Source organism: Glandiceps talaboti, chromosome 9, assembly GCF_964340395.1.
Source record: "Glandiceps talaboti chromosome 9, keGlaTala1.1, whole genome shotgun sequence".
NCBI lineage: Eukaryota > Metazoa > Hemichordata > Enteropneusta > Spengelidae > Glandiceps > Glandiceps talaboti.
The window spans coordinates 18,137,890-18,164,854 of NC_135557.1; the positions used below are offsets into that span (position 1 = coordinate 18,137,890).

At 36.2% G+C, this 26,965-nt stretch overlaps 1 protein-coding gene across 1 annotated transcript; it reads left to right on the forward strand.

The window, feature by feature from the left end:
• Positions 1-678: 678 nt before the first annotated feature.
• LOC144440121 (follistatin-related protein 1-like) lies at positions 679-26,655 on the forward strand. The gene is made up of 11 exons (XM_078129385.1): positions 679-744; positions 848-928; positions 15,565-15,610; positions 17,825-17,919; positions 20,035-20,164; positions 20,775-20,941; positions 21,454-21,572; positions 23,085-23,197; positions 23,437-23,500; positions 24,074-24,192; positions 24,423-26,655. The coding sequence occupies exons 1-11, from the start codon at positions 742-744 to the stop codon at positions 24,641-24,643; spliced, it is 1,158 nt and encodes a 385-aa protein (XP_077985511.1). The 5' UTR covers positions 679-741; the 3' UTR covers positions 24,644-26,655.
• Positions 26,656-26,965: the final 310 nt, after the last annotated feature.

Genomic DNA, 26,965 nt, shown 5'->3' on the forward strand with positions numbered 1-26,965 from the left:
GAACATATTTGTATGTCCGCGTTTATGTTTTCCGCGTTAGTAAGTTAAGATGTACTGTCATGTCATGAGGTATATTTGATATTTCGCAGTGTCGCGGAAGAATTATCAGCTCCGGTATAGTGAGAATGAAACAACACTGATATAGTATGCACATTGATAAAATGGCAACAAAAACTTCAATGATTGAGGTCTCTCTCTCTCTCTCTCTCTCTCTCTCTCTCTCTCTCTCTCTCTCTCTCTCTCTCTCTCTCTCTCTCTCTCTCTCTCTCTCTCTCTCTCTCTCTCTCTCTCTCTCTCTCTCTCTCTCTCTCTCTCTCTCTCTCTCTCTCTCTCCCCCGGCCTGTTTTGCAAACATTTATCTCTGTGACGAATAGGAATTTGCTAATATTTACATTGAAGGTATTGGTTTACACAGTAGGCCATTAGTAAGACATTAGCGCCCTCAAACAAGCTCTTCAATCTATTGTCGCATCTCCCTACCATTAACAACATGGTATTTTTGATTTTGATGCAAAACTGAATTAAATATCATTATTGAATATTAAAAAACATTAGATTCCTTTTACAAATCATATTTATAGGTACATTTTAGCCTTTGCCCAAGGGCAATTAAATGGAAATGAATTAACCTGTTGTATGCGGAGGGAGGGAAAACATCAGTTCTACTTAGCGTCTTACTTGTATCCGCTATTCGAGTGTGTGTACTTGCAGGTTGTGATTGAAAAAGTTTTGGCTGGAAAGATGGTAAGATCAAACGAAATTTTGACCGAATTGGGAATATTTTCAAGTTCATGTTCACCATGTCTTTTACATTCATTCATCTTACAATCGTCTTGGTTCGTTGCAGGCGTTTAAGAGTTTGACTTTGGTCCTTTTTGCCGTGGTGCTGGTCGCCGTCGTCCTGGGCAAAGAACACCAGTTTGACAAGGTATTTCCGTTCAATTCAGAAGTCGATCTCGTTACTTTTTTGTTGCAAGCTACTCGGGGGTTCTAGTCACGTACAGACCACTATAAAAAAGAAGCTGGTTGCTGGAAAAGTTCCACTGAGTATACCGAATCACAAAAGTTTCTGTTCAGACGGCTTAATAGTTCACTTACCCTATAGTATATAAGGCGTACCCGTGTCAGAAGCTGGAAGTCACTAGATTTCTATGACTTCCATTACAGAAAATGTCCGTAGTCAGAATCACAAACGGTCCAGTCCTAAATTTAGTGTGTGTGTGTGTGTGTGTGTGTGTGTGTGTGTGTGTGTGCAAATTTAAATGTTTTAGCCACTACAAAAAAATTCATAATTATTTTTTTTATCAACACCTAAAGTTTAACTTTAGAATAATTTTTTTGACCCTCAGTTAATGCATATACTAAAAATATACTTGTAAGTTGTTGACATTTAAATTTTTTTTTTGTTGTTGAAAAAAACAGTAAATGTTTACTTTACCATTTGTCGTAGTGAAAATAGATGTATAATTTTGCCTGTTTTAAAATTTTGTTAAACTGTTTTTTTTTTGCATATATACTAGTATCCATGGTTGTGAACGGTGGTTTTAATATGGAGGGAGGAAGGGCCTTCTGTAACATTCATGTAGTTTGACTTTTCAGAATTGTTGACTGTCTCCTTACAGTAAAGGGTATGACATTCAGAAAACAGTCCTTGAACACCCAGCATCACAGTGTTGTGAGGTCTTGAAAATCCATATCTGACAATGAGTGTAGTTCAAGGTTGGGTGATGGGTTTGCTATTGGATATGTGTATGCGTGTGTGGGGGTGGGCTGGGGGGGGGTGGGGTCACCATGGGGAACTTGTTAGTCTTTATTAGGTGACTGTTCGAATGAGTATTGCTATTGGATTTGACATTGTGGGGATGCATTGATAACCATAAATTTTAGTGTGTGACTCTTTAGGGGTGAGGGGTGGCGTTGCAGGGGTTGTCAACATTGCAGTGATCAGACAATTGCATGACAGAGCATTAGATGAGGGTGGTGGGGTTTTTTGTTGGGAAATAGAGGTTTTAATTTATAATGTGTGACGAGATCACAGATGAGGAATGAGGTAGCTGGGATGTACAATATATATATAACATTGCGCGTAAGGAATGGGGTAGTTGGTATGTTAACATTGCTGTTTTCAGACATTTATGTGAGTGTATGGACTGAGAGGAGGGGTCATCAGGATAGAAACTGTTAAAGGGTCATGTTTCAATCCCAGGTCATTGCATTAGTGTTATCACACTCTCAGTAAGGATTACACAGGATCATTCTATAGACGATCCACCACCCTTGTTGGAGGTTCTATGATCATTCTTTTGTTCTGGCCAAACTTTTTCTATAGCTCTGCCGTAACAACCTGGCTTCACGTCTAGATTCAAATCATAATCCAAATTTGGCCTTTCAGTACCTTTTATAAGTCATATCTCAAATTGTCTAGTGTTATCATCTCATCTTAAAATCTCTAGAGATGTGATTCTATACCATGGGTAGCATCATAGACCCTACATGTAGGGTCTATGGTAGCATCTAGGCCATATCTTAGACACATCCTGTTAGAGTTGAATAGGAGGTGTGGAGTGTGAGGACTGTGGACAGTCTGTATACAGTAACTTGAACACATAATAGTGGATAAACATTTCAATTACAATTACTTTAATAGATAAAGAATCACTTTAAATTCCTTCAACAAGGTCTGACATTTCTCCCAACCTTGGATGAAAACCAAGTCTTAAGTAAAACTTCTTTCTTTGATAGTCAGATTTGGCCAAGTGAACTGTTTTCGCTATAGTTTCTATTGATTTCACAGACTACCATGGTATAAATTTGTCTATGTGACCTAGTCTATACATGTATATGTATGTTTGTATTGCTAATATCAAGCCCTGAAAACTGTTACACTAGGTGATATACACACAAATAGTCATCAATTTCTGGAAAAATATGTTTGTAATGGGTCACTTTAATTTTACCCAATTTTGATGTTCTTATGGTCTGGGGAACAGAAAAAGTGTAAGATGGAAGTAATCTTACATCTACATAATGTACAGTATGGAGAAAAAATTAAAAGAGGATATGACATAAACAAAAATAAAATATATTACTCTAGCGACATGTACTGAATAGCGGGTCAATCTGATGACAAAGGCTGAAGTGTGCAGTCGAAAATTTCAGGTTAAATTTTCAAATTGTGTTTGGAACAAAAGTTAAATTGAATACTATGGTTTACCAACACAGATGAATTCATATTTGAAGAAACTATAGAAAAGCATTGCATTGTGGTCATTTTGGCACAATTTCTCTAGTAATAATAGTTTTGAGAAAATTTGTGAGTTTGGTATTTCCATGGAGGTGTAAGGAGAGAGATAATTCTATTCCTATAGTACACTTTAATACACATCCTAGTATAAACAAGAAAAAACATTGTCCATTGATCATGTCTATCAACTGCATGCCTATTTAAAAGGGATCAGAAGTGGGCAAAATATATTAGTTTAATAAGTTTACTCTGTTTATGTCTGGTAGTATCCATTGAACAGCCTGGAGAGGAAAGCTTTTTACACTAACAGCCAGGAGGGAAAAGTATTTTAAAGTTCATTAAAGAGTCAGATTGAGGGAAAATGGGAACGCCATAACAGATTTCCAAATTTGTTTACTATGCAATGGTTTGTATGGTAATTAGATTCTATTTAAGAGCTGGTATGTCTGGCTTCTTTTCAAGATATTTTCTCTGTGAAAAGAGGTGATTTATATAGATGGGGAGGGAGTAATTTGTACAACTGAAGGCTATTATTTCCGTGGTATTGTAAGGAAGACTAAAAAAAAATAGTTGAAAAGTCAGAAAGCTACTTTTTGTCTGTTATATGTATATCAATTAAACTAAACAATGGAATGGAATCTGCAATCATCAAAATTAGACTTATTTTAAGCCCTGACTGAGTGAAGTGATGCAGAAATAAACTTGTTGTTTAGCCTAGTGTAATCAACATATTTATTTTGGAAGAGAGATCACAGCTTTCATGGTATGTTGATAGGTGGAAAACAGTTTCCAATGTGTTTTTGTAAGGTGTCACCCCATCTAGCTCAGAAGACTTGGATGATCTGATGCTACAGACTGGGTTTTTAGGCAAGGTGTTACATGTGGTGTGAATCATCTTGACAGAGGAAATTAATCCAAAATTTTAGTCTGGAGTGATTTTATACTAAGTCTTGTATTCAAGGCTTTTCACACGTAGTCTGGATGTCAACTGTTGTTTCTGTGAGTGAGGGTATAAATCGTAACGATACTGTATAGGAATTAGACTACTTCACACTTTAACTTTACCAGGGTTGCTCATGGTAATGATGGTTTCATTTACATAACAAGTTAGACTAGATCTCTCTCCTCTGTCTTTTTTTCTGGTCTTTTTAAATTTTTCTTCTGTCTTTGTCTTTGTCTGTCTGTCTGTCTGTCTGTCTGTCTGTCTGTCTGTCTGTCTGTCTGTCTGTCTGTCTGTCTGTCTGTCTGTGTGTCTCTGTCTGTCTCCATTTGTCTATCTATCTGTCTGTCAGACACTCTGACTTTCCCTCTATTCGTCTATCTTGCTTAAAATTCCCCTTCCCTCACCAAACACAATTATAGTAACATTCTGAAATGTACAACTGAGAGTTACTTTTACAACTTGATAGTAAAATTTGTGACCATTCATTCTGTAGACCACCCAAAAGATCAGTACAGACTTCTGAATATTCCACAAAATGATAATTTTTTGTGGATAACCTTTACATATTCAAATCCTGAATTCCTCAGGGACACCAAACCTTCACTAACTTGTTTTCAAAGGTCTCAACAAACCTGGAGTCTATATAGTAATAGCCATTTGAATACCTGGATTTAGCATTAGGTAATCCCCTCTGATTTATGCAGTGTGTTTTGTATAGTGAGTCCTTGTACACTTATTCTTAGACATTCCTGGCATGATTGCATCAATTAGTCAAAGAAATCTACCTTGCCAAGGTTTGCTTATTTAAAATGGATACCAGTAAGAATTGAGTCTGTCTTGATGCCAACTGTGGTGTGTGAGTGAATCCTATGATACTGGAAAGGTACTAGACTAAAATTGAGTGTTTGAAATCTGTGTTTCAGAGTCACTTAAAAGTTTTGTATGACATAATTTTGTTGGAATGTACTGACTCATCTAAATGGTTCTGTAATATGCTGTAGTAGAGTTAAATGTAGCACAAGCTAAGTTTACAAGATTGTTACTCAGGTGAAAATACTTGCATACAAATTAAACTGTTCATGTTCTAAATCTAAACCAGTATAAATTATAATAGTATTAAACATGGATGTGTGTCTTAGGGTGGTGGTGGTGGTGGTGGTTGTGGTGGTGGGTGGGGGGGGGATACACATAGTTTTCTAGTGTTTTAGCACGTCAATGGCATAATGTTGGGATTCCTCAGCACTTTAATTAAATTCTCTTACCAATCCTCAGGAATATCATCGCATCACAGTAACATGTTGTCAACAAATGATTAGCCCTATGTGTAGTCAATGAGGGTCCACAGTACAATTATGTACTAGATATAGGTACATACAAACCAGCCCTTTTACTGTAGTGATGCGATGCTCTGAGGACTGTGAGAGAGTCTACAATTTAATCTACATGTATAGTATCTAAATTATTAAATCATTATGTATTTTGTCCAAATACCAGGTTTGAATGCCATCAAGAGTAAGAGATGGTTGACAAAACAGAGTACTTCATTTTGTATGTACATTCAGGTGTGAACAAATCCACTGGTCCTGGGGCTGGGACTAGTGATTTTTTTGGGCAGACCACACAAATTTTACCTTGTCTGGTCCGTTGGACCAGTACCTTACTCTTAATAACTATGTTAAAAAGTTTTCTGAATATACAGATTCATAGGTAAGATTTAATGTTTCACATTAGCGGGACCTGGGACCACTTATTCTTTCAGCAGGACCACTGGATTTTTTAAGGCACTTGTCCGGGGACCACCAGTTCACAAAATGATTTGTTCACCCCTGACATTGTACAGATACATGTAACTTACATTATGCACAAAATACTCCCCATCCCAGCCCCCACCATCATGTACATATGTAGTACACAAAATATTCTCCCCTCCTGAAACACACACCAACACCATGAAAAATGGATCTGAAGTTTCTTCAGCTTAACTTTATTTCAGGCTTGTTACACTGTATAGACTTAAAAAATCCCCCCACCCTCAACTATCATACAGTATCCCCCCCCCCCCCCCCCCCAACTTAGCTTACCACCACCACTATGAACTTTGTTACTTCAGGTCCATTCCAATGTTGTATACAGTATATACCTACAACTTGTACAGTTACCAGTTTGTGTTGACTTGTCAAATACAGCCAGTGTTTACACTGAGTAACACATTCAGTGGCAATGTCAGATATGTTTTGTACAGGTGTGTTGTTGATCAACATCGAGTTGTCATTGGCATTTCTTTGTATGGCCAATGTCAATGTAAACATGACCAGTGTACAAACCATTAGTGAGCAAACAGCTACCATGTCATGATTGTTACCACATTGAAACTTTTGAGTGGAAGGATTAACAACTTGAAGGTTCTCTCTAAGTATGAGTCCACCCTATTGTCTCATGAAAACTATAGCAAAATTTTTGCCATGAAATTTTTGTAGCAGAAAAGGAAGCGTGGTAACAGCCACAGATTTCCATACCTTGCACCAACCTTAAGTTTGGTGGAATTTAAGTAAAAACTAGTATGGAACTCAAGTAAACTGACAGGGGGAACCCAGGTAAACTTTCACTATTCTTACTGCTAGACCCCCTCGGGCTATTCTGCTCACTGTGAAGGCAACCAAAGGTCGCTAGTGAGGTTCCACCCACCATAAGGCGACCTTTGGTTGCTTGTCATATCGCATCATAAGAAAGCCTGAGGTCTAGCAGCTAGACTAAACTTTCACTTGCTTACTGTTTAAAAAACATGGATAGGAAGTCCTGCTAAAATGACCAGAAAACTTAATATGATGAAAACTCATCTGTACAAACGTTCAGTCTAAGTTCTTGAATTTAACTTCATATTGCACCAAAATTTTCAAGTAGTTCATCAAAGCTTTTGCCAGGTATCCACCATGGCTTCGTCAGTGTTTTCTGAAGTCATGACACATTACTGGAATTTCTAAGTAAAATTAACAAAAACACTTTAAAGATAAGAGCATATCTAGAAATCCCGGCGTTGACTGATATAGGGCGAAAGTTCACAAACTATATCTGAAATGTCTCAAAATATTTTCCAAATGAAAATATTAGATTTGTATTCTTCTGAGTTTCATTGAATTGGTGAACACAGTGAGAATACATATACATATGTCTAGTCCTCATGGGATTGACTGATAGGGTCAAAGTTCACAGACGGATCTTTCACTTTCAAAATATTTTAGAGTAAACATATTTTCGATCAGGTTTGTTTTCACCAGGGTTTCCTTACGTCAATACTGGTAACATCGCTAAAAATATGTCTAAAAATATGTCTTTAGTCGTTACTGTTTTAACTGATACATGTATAGAGTAAGAAATTCCAGCTTATTTTCAAGTATGAAATACTTCAAATTAGATTGGTATTTACCAGGGTTTCTTTGAACGAGAATGAACTCGTAACAAAAAGACTGTTTAGTAATCTCAGGTTTGCCTGACCCATGTATGAAAAGTTGGTCCACAGACCATCGTTAGCTTTCAAAATAATTTCAAGTAAAAATATTTTCAATTAGTTTTGTATTCACCGGATAAACCCTGACCCTTTTTACTCCTCTAAGAGTCCTTATAAATTATGTTCATTGTGAGTTTACTGGCAGACAACCCAGTGAGTGACCTCCAGGTTTGATAAACTCGTCAAGTTGTTATAATAGGAAGACTGCCCACACATAAAAGGGGAAAGGTCATTAGTGAATGTGATGTGAATAGGAATGTGTGCTGTTGAAGCTAACTGTGTTTGTATCACAGTGAATGGGGTATTTAAATGACGGCCATTGGAAGATGGACAGAAGACCTGTCTTTATTTGAATACAATCTATTTGACCATTGTCACAGGCAATTTGAGGTTTTGAACTTGAATGATGCTGGGTAGTGATGTATTAACAATGGACTTGTTTATTTGAATACAGGCTATTTTCCCCATTGTCATGTGATTAGTCTAGAGTTCCTATGCAGTATAGTTACGATTTACACCTCCACTCACACAAAGTTGGCAACCAGACTATCACACGATTGGCAGTCTTGAACTTGAATAATACTGCGTAGTGATGTGTTAACAGTTGACTGTTTATTTGAAAACAATCTATTTGGCCATTGCCACAGGTAGTTAGAGATTCTGTGGACAAAGTACAGAAGTCAGAACATTTGGCTGCAGAGTTTAAATGCTTGACTAGATCAGATAGTAAATAGACATTACATACATGTATCATCTGTAGAACCCCAAATGTAGGAAAACTTGTCCAAGATCTGAATCAATGTCTTACAGCAGACATTACTACTTGATATACCAACCCAGAAACTTATCTAGGTCTTACTACATGTATCTCAAGAAGCTATTTTTGGATAGCTTATCGATATAATAAGACTTAGATAAGTTTATCAAACTGGGCTAAAACGTAAAAGTACTATCACTGCCATGAGTTACAAATGTAGCAGAAAGGCATGGAGATCCATCATACAAAGTGTGTTACTTATTCAAGTATATCTGACAAGTTTTACGACTAACAAATTTTGGGTCACTACTGGCCAGAGATGTCTCATAAGTTTATACTAGCCTACAATATATTTTGTACATTTAGACCAGATGGGAATTGTGTAGCATTATGACATATGCTTAACAAGTTAGACAAAGAAGGTCTTGTGCTCTGTGTACTGCTACTGGTATAACTGCCTGTGGAGTGACCTTTTTACAACAAGGCTACCAAGCCAACTAATTTTCAAGATGATTTGCTAGACATATGATCCTCAGATGAGGTCACAACACAGGAGGTTTGCAACACAGGGACCTGTGATATGTCAAACCTTGTCAACATTCCCAATAAGGTCACAACATAGAGGTTTTCAACATAGGGACCTGTGACATTTCAAACTTTGTCAACATTTCCAATGAGGTCACAACACAGGAGGTTTTCAACACAGGGACCTGTGACATGTCAAACTTTTTCGACAATCCCAATGAGGTCATAAAATAGGGGTTTTCAACACAGGGACCTGTGACATGTCAAACTTTGTCAACATTCCCTATGAGGTCACAACACAGGAGGTTTTCAACACAGGGACATGTGACATGTCAGACTTTGTCAACATTTCCAATGAGGTCACAACACTGGAGGTTTTCAACACAGGGACCTGTGATATATAAAACTTTGTCGAAATTTGCTTAGAAGTGTGAAATGAAGTTCAGCAATCGTATTGACGGCAGACCATCTCCCCCTAAATGAACAAAGTTTGTTTATTGAGCTTGTGTGACATTCTGATCGTCTGTTAGGATCCAGTAGTTCAAGCAAAAAAACAAAGTGGAAGATAACTTTCAATTGCCATCAAAGCATTTTAAGTCCTTGACTAAATTCTGACTTGCACAACATTTATCAGTTTTAATAGCCCATTGAGTCTCTGGGTGAAGTACGGGTGCCTGGCTTAAATCTTGAAGTCTGCGCAATCATCATGTATGCCAGCATTTTAGATCTAAACTTATTTAAATTTATTTTGATAGCTGAAATAAATCATCTTGAAAGTGGAATACTTTGTATCCGTGAAGTCTGACAAATCATGGTAAATACTGACAAATGTGTGTAATTATGTGTGAACCAATACACTAAGTCATTATAGTCTAATAGTGATGTGGTACTCTGTTTGGTGCCAAACTAAAGTGTTACCAAAGTGTGGAAAATTGCCTGGTTACCAAATTTATTGCATGCTAAAATAAATATATATAATTCACATTAGATTACAGTGTAGGTCTCAGGGGAACTTGTATACCATTCATGTATGCATTTAATATGATTAAAATATTCTGCAACATTACGCTTGGATTTTGGTGATATACAAATTCTTTTGATTTATTAATTGAAATATTCTGATCCATATATCATATCAGAACCATTGGAATTATCCATTCATTCCAGGTATAAACTGAATTGAGAATAGAAATGGAGTGCCATGATGTAAGAAATGGCAGTGTGCCATATCAAAGATAGCCTCAATATTTCTTGTCTGCAGATTTTGACAAATGTTCCTCGGAATGTAGTTAGCTACCTGTAGACTTGAAGGACTAAACGCTACTACACTATTTCCGCTAGTATAAATCCATGCCCCACCATACACATAATGTGTGCAAAACGTTAACGAAAATTTAGAATTGAACTTGATGTACATGACGTGAGTCACATTTACATATACTGATTATCTGATTTTAATGTCTAATTATGTATTCGACCAATCACGTTCTATGGTGGAATGCCATTCGAGACCAGTGTAACTGAAGAATCTGAGTAGACTGGAAGGACGAGTGAAAATTCAAAGAAATAAAAATGTGACTGAGGATAGCGGAAATAGTATTGTTGTATATAGTGCTTCAAGTCTACAGATATACACATGTACTTTCATGAGCAAGAGAGTATTTCTCATGATAAAAGGGTTTTGTGATGCTCATTTTATCACTACTTGTTTTTCGTAATGACAAAGCTCCTTTATATATTTCCCTTCATCTCACACACATATTTTGCTCCACTGAGCAAAGAAACACATTGGGGAATAATATGAAATGTGTTGATAATTTATGAGAAATTATGGACAGTAATATTTGTAAATTGCACTGACCCTTGAATAAACTCTGCCACTTAAAGTATATATGTACATAATTGATTGAAGAGATAATTGTAATCTGTAATGTGTGTCTGATATCAAATATATACACATGAACTACTTAACATTTAAATGCAATTAATCAAACAAGATTTTACAGAAGATAGCATTGTAATGAATTTAGTCTTTACTTTGATTTCACAGTCTAGGAGTTGCTAGTGAGGTCCACAGGGCTCAAAATTAATTTAATTTCTTCTTTGGTACATGTAGACCCAGGAGCTGAATACATGTACCCAGGGATGGTGATCAGTAGTCCCATATTTCTGAACTTGAATTTGAAACACAGTATTCTCATTGGAAATGTGTGTGTTATCTAAATATGTTCATGTTTCTAAGTGTTCTGCCATTTATTGTTGCATTATCAGTGGTGGTAGCCTGCTATATTGGCACGCTACAGATTACTAGCTACAAATTATGGTACCCACATGACTGTTATTGGTAGGTTGTTGACCCATAGTCTAGAAACTATACATGTTGGCTCATTTTCTTAGATCTCTCTCTCCATGTATAGTCAAATGGGCAAATTCAACTGAAAATCTCTAGTGAAATCTCAAGCTGGGGAAAGGGTGAACAGCGCTTGTCAGTTGTAATCCATCACTCACTGACAAGCGGTTGTAATTGGTTACTCCAAACTTAGCCTGCAGTCATGAAGTACTAAAGTGAGAACAACATAACATGTTTATATCAACGCTCCAATAGCATTGAACTACTGCTGTCAGTGGTAATTGAATAGAATGATTATGCTAAAGAAACCATTTGACTTTACAGCGGGGAGAGATCTTGAAAGACAGCCCACTGGACTAGATGATTCAGGACTACCAATAATTTCATGTCCTGAAGGAACTGCATTGTGCAATGATTACAGGAAACAGACTTGTCTGGGTTAGAAGATAATGTAATCTTAATCTGTTGAGGATGGACTGGACCATCACAAAGTACTTAATTACCTGTATGCAACAAGGGTTTCTTGTTATATAATCAGGCATATTTTTAGTTGTATCTACTGGGTGTGTTCAAATTGGGTTTTACATTGTAGACTAGATTTGGGATATATTTAGATTTTCTTTTTGTTTGCAAGTTTAAAGTACTATGGAAAGAGGGTCTATGCAGAAAAATTATCAGTATTTGGGAAGAGGTTAGGGTTAAGGACTGGTTTGAAAATTTAACTGTGTTTTTCACTGTTTTCAGTGTTTAGCCATTGCTGAGTACTATGTTTGTACATACATACATACATACATACATACATACATACACACATACATACATACATACATACATACATACATACATACATACACACATACATACATGCATACATGTAGTGTATTGTACACATCTGGGATGGAGAGTGACTGGACTGGGAAAGAAAGTTTGTTGTTAGTACTCCTGCGGGCTGGGAGCATTGGTTTGGTACATGTAGGGGGTGTGCCTGCCATGGTGCATGTAGGGATGTGTCTGCCATGGTACATGTAGATGTGTGCCTGCCATGGTACATGTAGATGTGTGCCTGCCATGGTACATGTAGATGTGTGCCTGCCAGGGATGTGCCTGCCATTTGCTGAGCCATGGTACATGTAGGGATGTGCCTGCCATTTGCTGAGATTTACAAATGTAAACTGTGATGCAGTAGAGCTCAGGGAGACATAATCCAAATCAAATATTAAATGTGTATAACGCAATTCTTTGCATACACCATGTTGTGGCAGGTGTGTGCCTATGATAATACTGTGTATTATATAGAAGGCGTCATTTCTTAATTGGTTTTGAAATGAAACTGCCATACATCATGATATCGTGATTGTATAACTAATACCATACTATATTAGTCAGACTGTTTTGATAATTTAATTAAAATTAAACTCATGTATGAATTCAGTCAGTCAGTCCATTATTTGTAATTTATGCACACAATACATCATTTTAAGGTAAAAAGACTCATAATTAATCATAAATGGGTCACCATTACTTGAGAGCAGCACCAGAATATTAATAGATCTGTCAAATTAAAACCTCCAGCTTGAATGTAAGTGGCATGAAGACGTGATAACATCACATTTATATCACTGCTCCAATAGCATAAACTGTTAAACAAATGGTAGCGGTTGATCGTAAAAACTGAATTTGGTGCTAGAGAAATCCATTGAACTATAGAGTGGAGTTGATCATAGAGTGTACAGGCCTAAACTACTGCTGGTAATGGTATAAATTCTGACTTAAATTGTGAGTGGTTCTAGCCTAGATCCTATATGGTATCATTACAATTTATACCTCCACTGGTTTAGTTAGAGATCACATTGGCATCCAGACTGGAGTGGTTCTCAATTTGAAATAGCAATATCCCCTAGAGTGTTTACATGTATAGCTTGGTGTCGGAAGGTTAAAGGTCAACATGTGTTCATGGCCAGGAGTAGGACTTTATGAGGGCATGCCTTCCTGAACTACATCACACAATTGTAAATAAAGTACACTAAGAAACTTCAAGAAAGGTCAACATGTTCATGGCCAGGTAGTACTAGTAGTGCAAACTTTAGGAGAGATTGCCTTCCTGCTTCACAATACATGAAGGAATTGTAAGTGAAAGCAGCTGACTGTTTGCACTGTAAATTGGGCCATATGCTGAATTATTGGGTCAGTGCCAAACTACCATGTGTAGGCTGCTTTCCTTTTCACAGTGACAGGATGTACATGTATATATGCAATATGACCTCATTTCCTGTTGATCTATAACAGTGTATGTGCAACACTTAATAGCTTTGACTCACTTCTGGGAAAAGAGTTGTATATATTATATACACACCAAGGTTGTCTATATCCTGTGAATTCTATCAAACAAAGGGTACAGTACATTATTTAAACTTAAAGGCAAAGTTTTTCAATCCCAGGTTCTTACATTAGTGTCAGTACATCATCAGTGGAGCTATAAAGATTACATAGATTTATTCTTTTTATTCTACAGCAAAGTTTTCTAATACCTCAACTGTTTTCTACACCTACATTTTAATCGAAATTTGAACTTGGTCTTTAAATAACTTTTTTAGTTCTTGTATATTTTCTTTCAACTAATTTTCTAGGACTTTATCAGGGGGATTTTCATGACTACATATATTTTGTATTAGTACAAAATATAATTATATATGATAAATTATTATTTCACTGAGAACGAGGAAACAACATTGTGGATTGTATATATGTATTTATCAAGTCTAGATGCCAATGTGGTTTCTACCTAAACTGTGAATGTGAGTGGAGGTGTAAATTGTAATGATACCGTATAGGGACTAGACTAGTCCTTGTCAGGGGTGAACAAATCCACTGGTCCTGGGTCTGGGACTAGCAATTTTTTGGGCGGACCACACAAATTTTACCTTGTCTGGTCCGTTGGACCAGTACCTTACTGTTAATAACTATGTTAAAAAGTCATCTGAATATACAGATTCATAGGTAAGATTTAATGTTTCACATTAGCAGGACCTTGGACCACTAATTCTTTCAGCAGGACCACTGGATTTTCTAAGGCACTGGTCCTGGGACCACCAGTTCACAAAATGATTTGTTCACCCCTGCTTACATTGCTAGTATTTATCAAGTCTAAGTCATTGAACAAGCCAGACAGTTCTGAGTTAAGGTACACGGGGAAGAATCGCCTTGACTATTTACGACGTAATCCGACACAGCACGAAGTGTTTTGGACTTTGAACTTATTTGCATATGTCAAATTGTCCATGCTCACGTCCCACCACGGCCAGTCAGAGAGGAGGAACATTTTAGTCCAATATTCATGCTCCTTTACCAAAATATACTCAAGAATTGTCATTCCTGACAAAAAAAATTCTTATTTACTGCACTAATGTTTCAAAATTCCCGCGATGTCACAACCAATGCACTATCGGGCGATCCGTTATGCAGAGACCTACTTCCGCATTCCACTCCATTATCATGGCGCCACCCGTAACATCTCATGAATATTTATTAAAAACGTCATCTTCGGCTTCATTCGGCAAGATTTTTTCACGTTCGGACTAATCCTTTGACCCAACTTTGCGTGTTAGCGGGAAGTACCTGGATGATAACGTAGTTCTATGGTAATTCTTCAGACTATGACCTATCGATGTTTGGCACTCGCACATCAGTGAGACTGATCACAAGGTGTCATGTTGAGATAGACACAATAAAGATAACACACAAACATCCCTTACACTGTTTGCTCTTAGGTACACATGTAACATGGGAGTATCTAGTATGTGTTAAAACTGTAAGATTTTACCAACTTTCACTGGCTACTGACCATGGATTTTGTTTGAACTTCAACAGATTATACCTTGTGTAGGAGTGTGTATACTGTTACTGTTTGTTTCATTAACTAAATAATAGTAGTTATTGCTTTCATGTGTCATGGTGTAAATACAGAACGGAATCATCACCTAACTTATTGTTAGTTTCATCATAGACAGTGGAGGAGAAATCTGCCCTGTTTATGGTTTCATTTATTTCAAAGCACAGTTTACATGTACATAGTTTAAATGTTCATAAAATCGTGACTGAGATTTGATGCCACGGATAGCATCTAGACTATTTAGTTACAGCTCAAGAATTCCCATTGTCCTGTATTCGCATATGAATTATTTATAGCAACTCAGTATGCCACCACAGGCTAATAACCACAATTCTTTTGTTTTTATTGTAGGAAAAAATTGATGAGAAGGTTGAGAAACCAGTCAGAGAAATGAAAAGTAAGTCCTGTTAGTTTATGATTTGGAAATTATTGAATTGAGTATAGTAAAATTTGGCCCGGAAGATCCAGTCCTTGTTTCCGTTTATTTTTTACGGTATAGGTAGTAAGTGGTTACTTAAGTGGACCAACAGCCAAACCTTTGAGACTATGGAAATTTTGATAGCATGCCCAGTCCCAATCTGAGTAAAATCTGACACAATATACCATAGGTGTTCTCGAGCAAAACGAGAGCACTGAGTGAATTAACTCTATCAATGTGAGTGCGTAATGTGCCGAAACATATGGGTACAGTACTTCAGAGTGCTCTATTTGAAAAGAGCATGAGCACAGAGTGCAGGCAACAATGTTTATTGTTTGGTCATTCTCTATCTTTCAATTTCAAACGTTGAGTATTATATTGTAAGATAGATTCTGATTGGTTACTTGTAAGTACTAGATTGGGTCTGAGAACACCTATGGTATTGTGTCAGACAGCGTGCGAAATTAACGCCGGTCCTTCGGCCCGAGACCAACAGATTTCCGTTCGGACCGACAGTTTTTCAGAATTACAACAACTTATCGGTCCTTATGACCGACTGAAATTTGGAGTAAATAATAACTGTTATTCAAAGATATATCCAATTTCACCTACATGAATCTGATCTTGTGTTACCTATTTTACTCTCGACATCATCTCATTCAAGTCAATCGACACAGAGCTAGCTCGCTCCGTGTTGTTGTCAATGTTGATATCATGTCTACATACATGTATGACGTAGCATACAGCATTTGCTTTATGAAATTATGTTAGCAAACACATGGATTGATGTACGTCCTGTCATGTTGTAATCAACGTAAAAACTTAGAAATGTTGCATTTTTGTTGCCATTGTTGTATCTGGAAAATTACTGCATCATGCCAAACACGGGTTCATATAGTGGATGACACATTACAGTACAGTTACCATATCACGTTCCCACGTCAAAAAAAATCACACTGCACTGTAAGACATGTTTAGCCATGATAGTTCTCTTCATCATGGTCAGATTTCTTATTTACACAAACAACCAGTGACGATACTCAATACACCACGGCAGGGTATACGGGTAGGGCTTTTAAGGGGGGGGGGGGGTGGCCCTTCTGTACATATTTGTAAAGACCGAAGGAAGACGAAACCGCTTCGTGTCACTGTGTGGATGGAAATTGAAATAAAGCAAATACACAGTTTTCAAGAGGGATAGTTATGCGACAAACCTTCTGCTATGATGAATTTGTGGGTCTACGTTCGCTAAGAGTTGGAAAGCTACATCAGCTGTTGCTACATACGATGAATCTGACTTTGGATTATGTGATTCAGAATTTAGTGAATCGTACAGAGAGGAAGGAGAGGACTGTGATCTCTATATTATCTACAATCTATGGATATGTTTTTCTATTGTGGAATGAATACATTCAGTCTCAGACCACTATAGTCTATAGGAACAGATTATGTGAGAATGAATATTCATAGTCTCTGGGTTCATAGTTACAAATGAAAACCTCTACTCACAGAGTCAAAAAGTACTTGCTTGTGAATCCAAAATTTACTAGTTATTTTTTTACTCTGTGAGTGGAAATTTTATGAAATAATAGTGGATAGTGAACAATTCGTTGTACTCTCTAAATTACTTTTATATCTAAAGATATGTTGTATCATATTAAAGTTCAAAATTATTTAATCTGTAAATGGGGGGGGGGGGGGGTTATTATACAGGTCGTGGACGTGAACTGCATTGAGTATGGTATGGACCAGCTGTTTTCCTTATGGACCAGCAGCATTTGCTACCTGTCGGTCCTTATGACCAGTAGTCATTTTCCCTTAAGTTCACACACTGGTGTCAGATGTAGGTATCAGGCACTCACAAAAGAACAAATGACAATAAATGTAAGAGCTAAAAAGAAATTACACTACATCAGATTTTAATCAGATTGGCCTGGGCCATACATGTAATCGACTGAAAAAAAGCTCTTAAACTACTTTCACCTTTGTTAACCCAACGTCTTTGATGGTTGTTAGACTTAAGTTTCAGTGATAACAAAAAAAAACTTTCTCGTTCCAGATTATAGATGTGTTTATGAACAAAACTCACAGAAATGCTATTTACTTTTCTTGATATTCAAATTCTGGAAACCAATGAATTTATGAGAAATTAATTAATAATTACTGTATTAATTATTTCTTTTGTATTTATAGAAAAGTCAGTATGTGAGAGAGAAAAAGTCCAGTGTGGTGCCGGTAGAGAATGTGCAGAGACAGAAGATGGAGAACCAACCTGTGTTTGCATCAAGGTAAGATTGAAAATTTTACAAGTTATGTATTTGTCATAACGCGTTCCTCCTATTGGGATTTTATAGTTACTCTTAGTTCCACTGTCTTTATATATATACATATACAACTCACAATTATACATGATTGACTCTATGTTAATTATTCTGTAAGATACACATGATGCCACATACCGTAAAGCTTGAAATTTTCACTAAAGACTTATTTTTGCTAAAGACTTATTTTCACTAATTTTGCTGGAAAACACAAAAATCAGTAGTTACTAAATTGTCTTCTTGTTTATAAACACAATGTACCAGTCTGGTAATTGGTAAACAAAATTAGTCTTTGAGAACTAGCTGAAGACTGTAAAATTGCAAAATTTTGTAGTAGCGAAAATATCTAGGTTTACAGTAAGCTTTGTTTTTAGCACAACTGAACTTGTTCAGTAGTGCTATAGGGATCGCCCGGCGTCTGTCTGTCTGTGTGTGTGTGTGTGTGGATGTGTGTGTGTGTGTGTGTGTGTGTAAACAACTTAAAGTCAAAAACTGCTGAACCGATTGCCATGATATTTGGTGGGTCCATTACCTTGGGTGTCTAGTTGGGAAATTGTTCAAATCAAAATGATCGCATCACAGGTGTGTGATTTGGGTCAAAAAATGTGATTTTTGGTCAAAAAACTTAAACTCAGAAACTACTGGGCAGATTGGTGCGAAATTTGGTGGGAACATTCTTAAGGGGGTGTAAAGTAAGATTTGTTCATGACATGATGATTCCATCAGTGATATGCAAATTAGGGCTAATAATGTGTCTTTTTTGTTAAAAATCTCTAATTCCAAAAGTACCGAGCAGATGGGGCTGAAATTTAATGAGAATGTATCTAGGGATGTATGGATGAAGAAATATTAAGCATACAATGAGTCCATGAGTGATATGCAAATTAGGTGTAAAAATGTTCATTTTTGGTCAAAAACTTATATCTCAAAATGTATTTGGTCACTGAGTCTGAAACTTGGTGAGATGTTTCTGAAAGTGTTATTCTGCAGATTTTCTTCAAAACATTTTGACAAAATTGGCCCTAGCGACCATGACCACGCCCTTAGCAACGACCAAATGGCAGTATTTTTGGGTCAAATGACAACATCATCTGGTAGGCAAATGAGTAAACATTCAAAAAATGTATGTAAATACCCTAGCAACCATGACCACGCCCATAGCAACAGCCAAATGGTCGTGTATTTCACAAAGATAACAACAGGGATTAATAGACAATTGAATAAATATTCAAAAAATGTATGTAAATTTGCCTAGCAACAAGACCACGCCCATAGCAACAGCCAAAGAATCACGCATATTGCAAAGATAACAACAGGAATAGAAAGACAAATGAATAAACATTTCAAAAACTGTATGCAAATGCACCTAGCAACAAGACCACGCCCATAGCAACAGCCAAATGATCACATATATTGCATAGATAACAACGGGGATTAATAGACAATTGAATAAACATTCAAATGATATATGTAAATATGCCTAGCAACAAGACCACGCCCATAGCAACAGCCAAATAATCACATATATTGAAAAGATAATATCAGGAATTCATACACAAGTGAACAAAAACATACAAAAATGTATGCAAATATATCTAACAACATGACCACGCCCATAGCAACAGCCAAATGATAGCATATATCATAAAGATAGCAACATGGTTGGATAGGCAACTGGGTAGCCATTCAACATTCAACAAACTAACTTATTGTTAGCATGGACTACCATATAGATAAACATTTTTAGAAACTGTACAGTTGTGCTACAACGCCATTGGCGGTATTTTTATACCTTGACCTTTGACTTTGACTTCCACATTCAAGGTGAAATAGTAAATTGGTCAATAACTTATGAAGTTTTGTATCTAGAGACACTTTTCAAATTTGCACAATAACTTTGCCATACAACACTCCTGTGGGGTGGGGGTGGGGGTCTATGTCTTCTGTGAAGGCTCGTTTGATCTTACATTAATATTTTTACATGTACAAAACATAGATTATTCCACTGTATATAATACCTACGTTTTTTGCAATGTGTTAACAGTCATTGGGGTATATTTTCCTCATTGTTTATTTTTACAGGCATGTGAAGATAAGCACCGCCCAGTATGTGGTACCAATGGTAAATCCTATGACAACCACTGTCAATTGCACAGAGAGGCTTGTGTTGAAGGAATCAAAATCCATGTACAACATGATGGACACTGTGCCAGTAAGTTATATTAGCTCATTAATTTACATAACTCTAAAATAGTGATCACTAACTCTCTTTGTCTGAAGTGTGCAGTGTTTTTAATATAAGTAGTTTTATCATAATGTACCTTCCGTCTCTGTTAACTGTCTCTCAAATTGTTCTTCTGTCATGAACAGAATACAGAAGTGATTTCTTAATGTCTGTCAAGCCATCTTTGTCTTTCTCTCTTGACCCCCAAAATGTCACATGATCTTAGAGGGGAACCTTGACAACACCGTAAGGCTTAGGATAGGTCTCTGGAAGAATGGACTGTCATACACTGACTGTGTAGCTTACCTATGGAAACAGATATACTGTGTATTCTTTCTGTGTATCTAGATGAGCCGAGCCCAACCCCAGAGTCTGTTAAACCTGTTTGTTACCAGAGTGTGTTGCACAGTGTAGCCTAGATTAGACTGACTTACTGTATGGTCTTTGTATATACCTATAGTTATAGATAAACCCAACCCAACCCCAGAATTTGTTAATTTAACCAGTCATATGTGTTACCAGACTGTCATACACTGACTGTGTAACCTTGACCATGTAGTCTGACTTACTGTTGCTTTCTTTCTGTGTACCTACCTAGATAAGCCCAGCCCAACCCCAGAGTCTGTTAAACCAGTCGTCTGTTACCAGAATGACAGAGACCTGCTAAGACAAAAGTTGATTGACTGGATGGTAGCCAATGAGGTGCCAGCAGGTTGGTTCAAGGAAGGAAAGACATACAAAGACATTATCAAGATGTTCTTTGAGGTAAAATGCAAATTGACAATTAACATTCCCACATGTATACTACTAGTGTAACTCAACAAGGGACATTTGGTGAATGTTCTTACTGATTAACTACCCCTTTCAACTTTGATTATGAAGTTCGTTTGGTCACAAATGTTGAATTTTCAAGTTTAATTCATGTTCATGAAATTTATTTACAAAAAGGTTATGAACTTGTACCAATGTAGCTCTAAACAGAATTGATTTTAGGTGATCAATGTTCTCTTACTAGGCTAAGCTTAGAACGGTTTTCAATGTTGAAAAATTGATATGATCACAAACATTGAGTTTTCAATTGTAAGTACTGAAAGTTCGCCATGTTATTAACAGAAAATTGGTTAAACTAGTAAACTGTAGGTCTACAAGGTAATCTTTTTTGGGTGAATGTTGCACTAGATATGATGGTTTTTAAAGATAGAAAATGATACTCTTAAGCCATAACATCGTTTGAAATTTTAACTCAAGTTATTGAAATCTTGTCTTGTTATTTACAGAAATTTGATGAAACTGCCGATGGTAATCTGGACTCTAACGAAATGTTGACTTTTGTGATGGCTAATACAACTGCTAGCAATATTACAAGGGATGGAGAAAGTGAAAATGCTATTTTGAGGTCAGTGAACTTGTCAACCCACCATTTTGAATGCTGCATTGTGGGAAATAGTGTCACTGAAATAGAATTTTACTCCCTAGGTGTGTCTTAAAAATAACAACTAATTGATTTCTTGGTTGACACCATAACTTCTGCTCCACGCTCTACACATGCGTTACTATAGGTGCATGTGAGAATAAATCGACCTTTCTTGTTCTATTTTGACCCTCTAGTATGAAGTGAAATGCTAATACTAACACTTGATGAATATGCGTCAGTTGCTCATATGGTGCATTGCAGGAACTGTAGTTTTGTTACAATATAACAAATAATCCAGTTTTGGCCAAGCAGACTTTTTTAGGACTATTATTTTGCCAATCACCTCATTTTAAGTGTTACCATAGCAACACATCCCATAATCCTTTGTGTCTGAGCATGCTCACTTATGATTACAAGTTGGTTGCCCGAGTGTAGGTTCCTAAAACTGAACTTTTACAAACGTGGTCATTATTTGATGCATTGATTTCAGTTGTTTACACTGAATGCCGGTTGAGTTTTTGAACACATAGTGAGAGAGGTCAGTAGTTGAAATTCCTACCAGTGAGATATCTACCATTATCAACTCAAAACAAATCATGTCTCCGTGTTTAGACATTTGAATTGTGGTGAGATGTATACTCACATATGGGTAGTGTAAAGTTCATTCTGTTAATGATTTGGTAGCTCAGTGTCTCAACTGTTATGGTAACTTGGACCTGATGATTCAATCAATTAAAAGTATTTGTTTAGTAGCACAATCCTAGGTGATGTACTGTTGTATGGTACTGCACAAAAACAATACAACAATACTGCCACAGACATTAACTCTTACAGTTGTGTATGCATACTGATTAGGGTAATAGTGTCAGCTCAGTGTTAGCAGTGAACTACATGTATGACTAGTGCAGGCATTAACACTTCCAGTTGCTGGTGAGGTGTTAGTGTTAGTGTCAGCTCAGTGTAAGCACTGAACTACATGTAAGTTTTCACACTGGGCTAGTCTGGTGTTAACATACAGTACAGTACGTACATATTGGACCAGTGCAGACATTAACTCTTCCAGTTGCTGGTGAGGTGTTAGTGTCAGTCCAGTGTTAGCACTGAAATATAGATGTTAACACTGGGATAGTCTGATGTTAAAATGCAGTACATGTAGGACAAGTGCAGACATTGACCCTTCCAGTTCCTGGTGAGGTGCTAGTGTCAGCCTAGTGTTAGCACTGAACTAGATGTTAACACTTGGCCAGTCTTGTGTTCAAATACAGTACATATTGGACTAACCCTTCCAGTTGATAACACATACTAATTAGGTGTTAGTGCCAACCCAGTGTAAGAACTGAACTAGATGTTAACACTATAGGCAATTCATTATGTTTTGAATTTACTCGTACTATATTATCTAAAAAATTGAGTTGATGCCTGTGTGGAGTTTTGAGACGCTGTGTTCAAGGTTTAAAAATTAACACAATTTATTTTGTCTGTGTGTCTTTTCAGAGGACTATGTGTTGATGCTTTGATTGATATTAGTGATGATGATGCAGACTGGCTACTTAACCTTGAAGAATTTGAAAAATGTATGAATCCAGAATTCAAACCAGCTGTTAGAAGTAAGTGAAAATAATAAAATATGTACAATATAGTAATATTAGTGTTATTTCTGTGTATTTTTGTAGCAAAAATAGTCGTATTTTCTCACATATTAACTTGCTCTACCAAGGAATCTGTAGCTGAATCATATGCATGCTGGTTATGAAGGACCAAGCGTACAATGTGTCTAGCGCCCTCAATGTGTATCTAATCATTGTTTTTTGCTGTCACTCATGAAGATAAACTCTATTTGTTGCAGGTTGTTCTCTTGAAGATAAAGCTTACCATGATGGAGCTGTAACTAAAGTCAACTGTAACAGCTGGTAGGTCAAAGGTCAATCCAGATTTCTGCAAACTCTGAACAGAACCTGATTCCATGATTCTCATATTATTTCAAATTTATTAAATAGTAATGTGCAGGATCTGTTCAAGATGCAATTTGAATGTTGGTTGAAACTGTTTTGTTACACATAATGACTTACTCATAATATCGTACACCCTGAACAGTATTGAATCACCTGTCAGTAAACATATTTGTGTAGCTATACACATAGTATGGTGCAATATATCCAATCAAATTCATTTTTGGGTCAGCAACCATAAGTCAACACCCAATGAATCACGATTTCAACTTATTACTATTGTTAGAATAGACCTCTTATTGACATGTACAATATCTAATTAGTGGTGTTTGCATTTTCAGTGAATATAACGTTGGTTGTCTGATTGAACCAATACTTCAGTTACAGCTAGTTTAGGTTTAATAAACTCTGGCTGATGACAATGTGATAGTGCGCCCTCTGTGGTCATTATCATCCCAGTATAAGTCCTCCCATCTGTTTTGCATAGCGATAATCGCAGTGTTTTTAAACCATGTGTCAATATTTGTATTTCAGTGTATGTGCCTGTGGTAATTGGGTATGTACCGCCATGAGTTGTGATGAGAAGGAAGACTCCATGGATAAGATGGAAAAGTTGGAGAAGGAGGTTGAGGAAAAGGAGGAATTTGATCCAGGTTTGAATATTGGTTTTTATCTTCGAATATTGCCAACAAGTTTGGGAATATATTATTACTTAAAATCAACGTTCTTAAATTCTCTCCAAACTAAAATGACTTTTCAACTGGTTTTCACCTCATCAGGATTGCAAAAAAGAAAGATTTTCATTTTTTAAAATGATAAAAAGTGAAAATAAAGATAAAAAAAAGAAAGTTAAAATAAAGGTGTAATTTTTTCTCTCAAATAGCTGAGGCTTTACCAGAGGAGATGACCGAGGATGAATTCCAGGAATATCTGAAAAAATTAACAGAAGGAGACATTATAAAAGATCTTCCCGTCAAGGAGATCGCTGAAGAGGCCAAGTTTTTTGAAGCCAATCTGAAGGATGTGTTGAAACCAGAGGCCGACAAAGTTGAGGTCGACAAAGAGATGAAATTCTACAAAGACAAAGAAGAACCAATATTGTAGACCAATCACTGAAGAAACACCAGTGAGCATGCTCTGTGAACTTTGACTTTTAACTCTTTGACCTTTTATGAGAAATCAAATGTAATGTCTTCTATCTGAAGTATTTATCTATAGCCTTTAAACTTAACATAACTTTTTTTTTTCAAGAAACATTTGGTGCTATATTTCACGTCCGTCATGTTTTAATGTTTCTTTTATTTTAAGATAAAAAAAAGCTCCTTTCTAAGTGTCATGTATGAAAGATTGAATACTATCTATGAACAAAACAGTCACACAAGATTATACCATATAAGGGAAGAAATTTTACACCAGGAACATGCTTTTTATGCTGATTGGTTAAAAATTAAAAGTGTAACTTTACTACTTCCATATATGGAAGTACATGTTGTTTGTGCTGTTATTTGATTAGTCAGAATTTATGACATGATGTAATAACCCTCATGCATGGACAATTTGCATTTATGCTGTAATCTTTGTAGATTGGTCAAAAACAATCATGTGATGTAACTTTACCTTATATGGGCAATTGATGTTATTTTATCTGCTTATTCTGTGTTTTTGAGTTGTGTACTGCTACATAGACTGAGATTTTTGTTGTTGGTGATGCGCCATTTAACCATAAGCTTCAGCACATTGCAGCTTACTGTTCACTTGCTCTGTTTAATACAACCACGCAGAAACAATCTTACTATCGTAGTATTTATCTGTGTGGTTGTATCAAATAAAGCGATTGCACAATAACCAGCAGCAATGTGTTGTAAGAGTGATCAAACGAGTGTACACATCGATAACTCTTTCAGTCTAACAGCAAAATTACTCAGTTAATAAGATTAACTCATCATGTAAATTGACTTAAGCTTTTTTTACTTGCTATGTTTATGCATAGTTCTTATTACTTTTAACATCTCATACCGTTGTAGACCAAATTTTAATATTCTGATAGTGTAATCGGTACTTGGGGGCTTGGACATAATTAAAGTAAAAAATTGAGACGAATTGTAGAAATTTCACCAACCAGTCACAAAGAATGGAAATTTACAGACTAAAAGTTATTATTGAATCATGTTACCACACTAGTCAATTTGCAATATTTGACAAAAAAAAGTTGCATTTTTAGCAAAACGTAAAGATGACTGTTGTTATTACACAGCTTGAGGTCTGGATGAAAAAATTCAACTAAAATTTCACAATGATATCTAATGATAATTCTCTCTTTTCATCTTAGTGTTTTTAGTCAGTTTTTACGTAACAATACCACAAGTCATACACAGTGTTTTTGTTTAGGGTTGGTATGTAGGTAAAATCAAGCTGGGTTCCCCCAGTCATTTTACTAAGGTTTTGTACCACAGTTGTTGTTTAAGGGTGATAAGTAATTAAAAATCTACCTGACTACCCCACTGGTGTTCTCAACCCAAAATATAATACAAGAATGAAATCTATGCAAATGTACGTGATTACAGTTACCAAGGTTACCAGTCCTTAGCAAAAACACTGATTCTCAATTAAAAATCGTTTTATTTTACTTGATTAGATGCAATTATAAATTGATTATAATACGGTTATTTTGTTTTAAAAATCCAACGAAAATGTGCAGTGAGCTTGAATACTCTGTTTAGTGCAACATGTATGTGAAGGAGTGATGTCACCATTATCACTACGTCTATGCAATCGTACAGTAGCAATAACATCTTTTTGTTACAATTTTGAAAACTTAATATCAAAATATTTTAATCTCTGAGGACCTATAAAAGTTTTTTAAACAAAGTTTTACATATTAAAATGTATATGTAATAGAATATGACTGCTGGAATTCACAGGGTTTGTTCAATTCGTTGCTGGCCCATGCTGATGTTGTTATGTCAGTATAGCGCCCTCTATTCTTAAGATAAGTAAACTTTTGTTTACGAACTTGGTTTACAAAAATGACTGAATTAGGGTAGGAGGGCATTTCATTTTAATATGATACTGCACAATGTAATGTAACTTGCCAAATATCAATAAATTACCTAAGTAACACATATGGGCTGTTGATTTTTTTGTACGACTGAACATTTAAAAGGCATAAAAAATCGGTTTATAATCTGCAACTATCACAAATCAATGACACAAAATGATGGAAATAGCGGTAAATAAAGACATCTAGCCACTTTTTCACCACATTAGATTTGAATCAGATTGCCATGAACCTTGATCACACGATAATTTAATTGTTCAGTGTTAATGTCTCTCTCCAAAACTGAGACATTCTGGATCTGGAGTTGGATACATAACTGGCACCGCCTCCTTAGGAGTATGACACCAATGGGGGTCAAAGGTTAAGAT

What these genes read in the sequence shown, in the direction of transcription:
- LOC144440121 (XM_078129385.1), top strand. An exon ending in AAGAACACCAGTTTGACAAG is followed by an intron (nt 929 to 15,564) that starts GTATTTCCGTTC and finishes TTTTTATTGTAG; the next exon opens with GAAAAAATTGATGAGAAGGT. An exon ending in TTATCAAGATGTTCTTTGAG is followed by an intron (nt 20,942 to 21,453) that starts GTAAAATGCAAA and finishes TGTTATTTACAG; the next exon opens with AAATTTGATGAAACTGCCGA.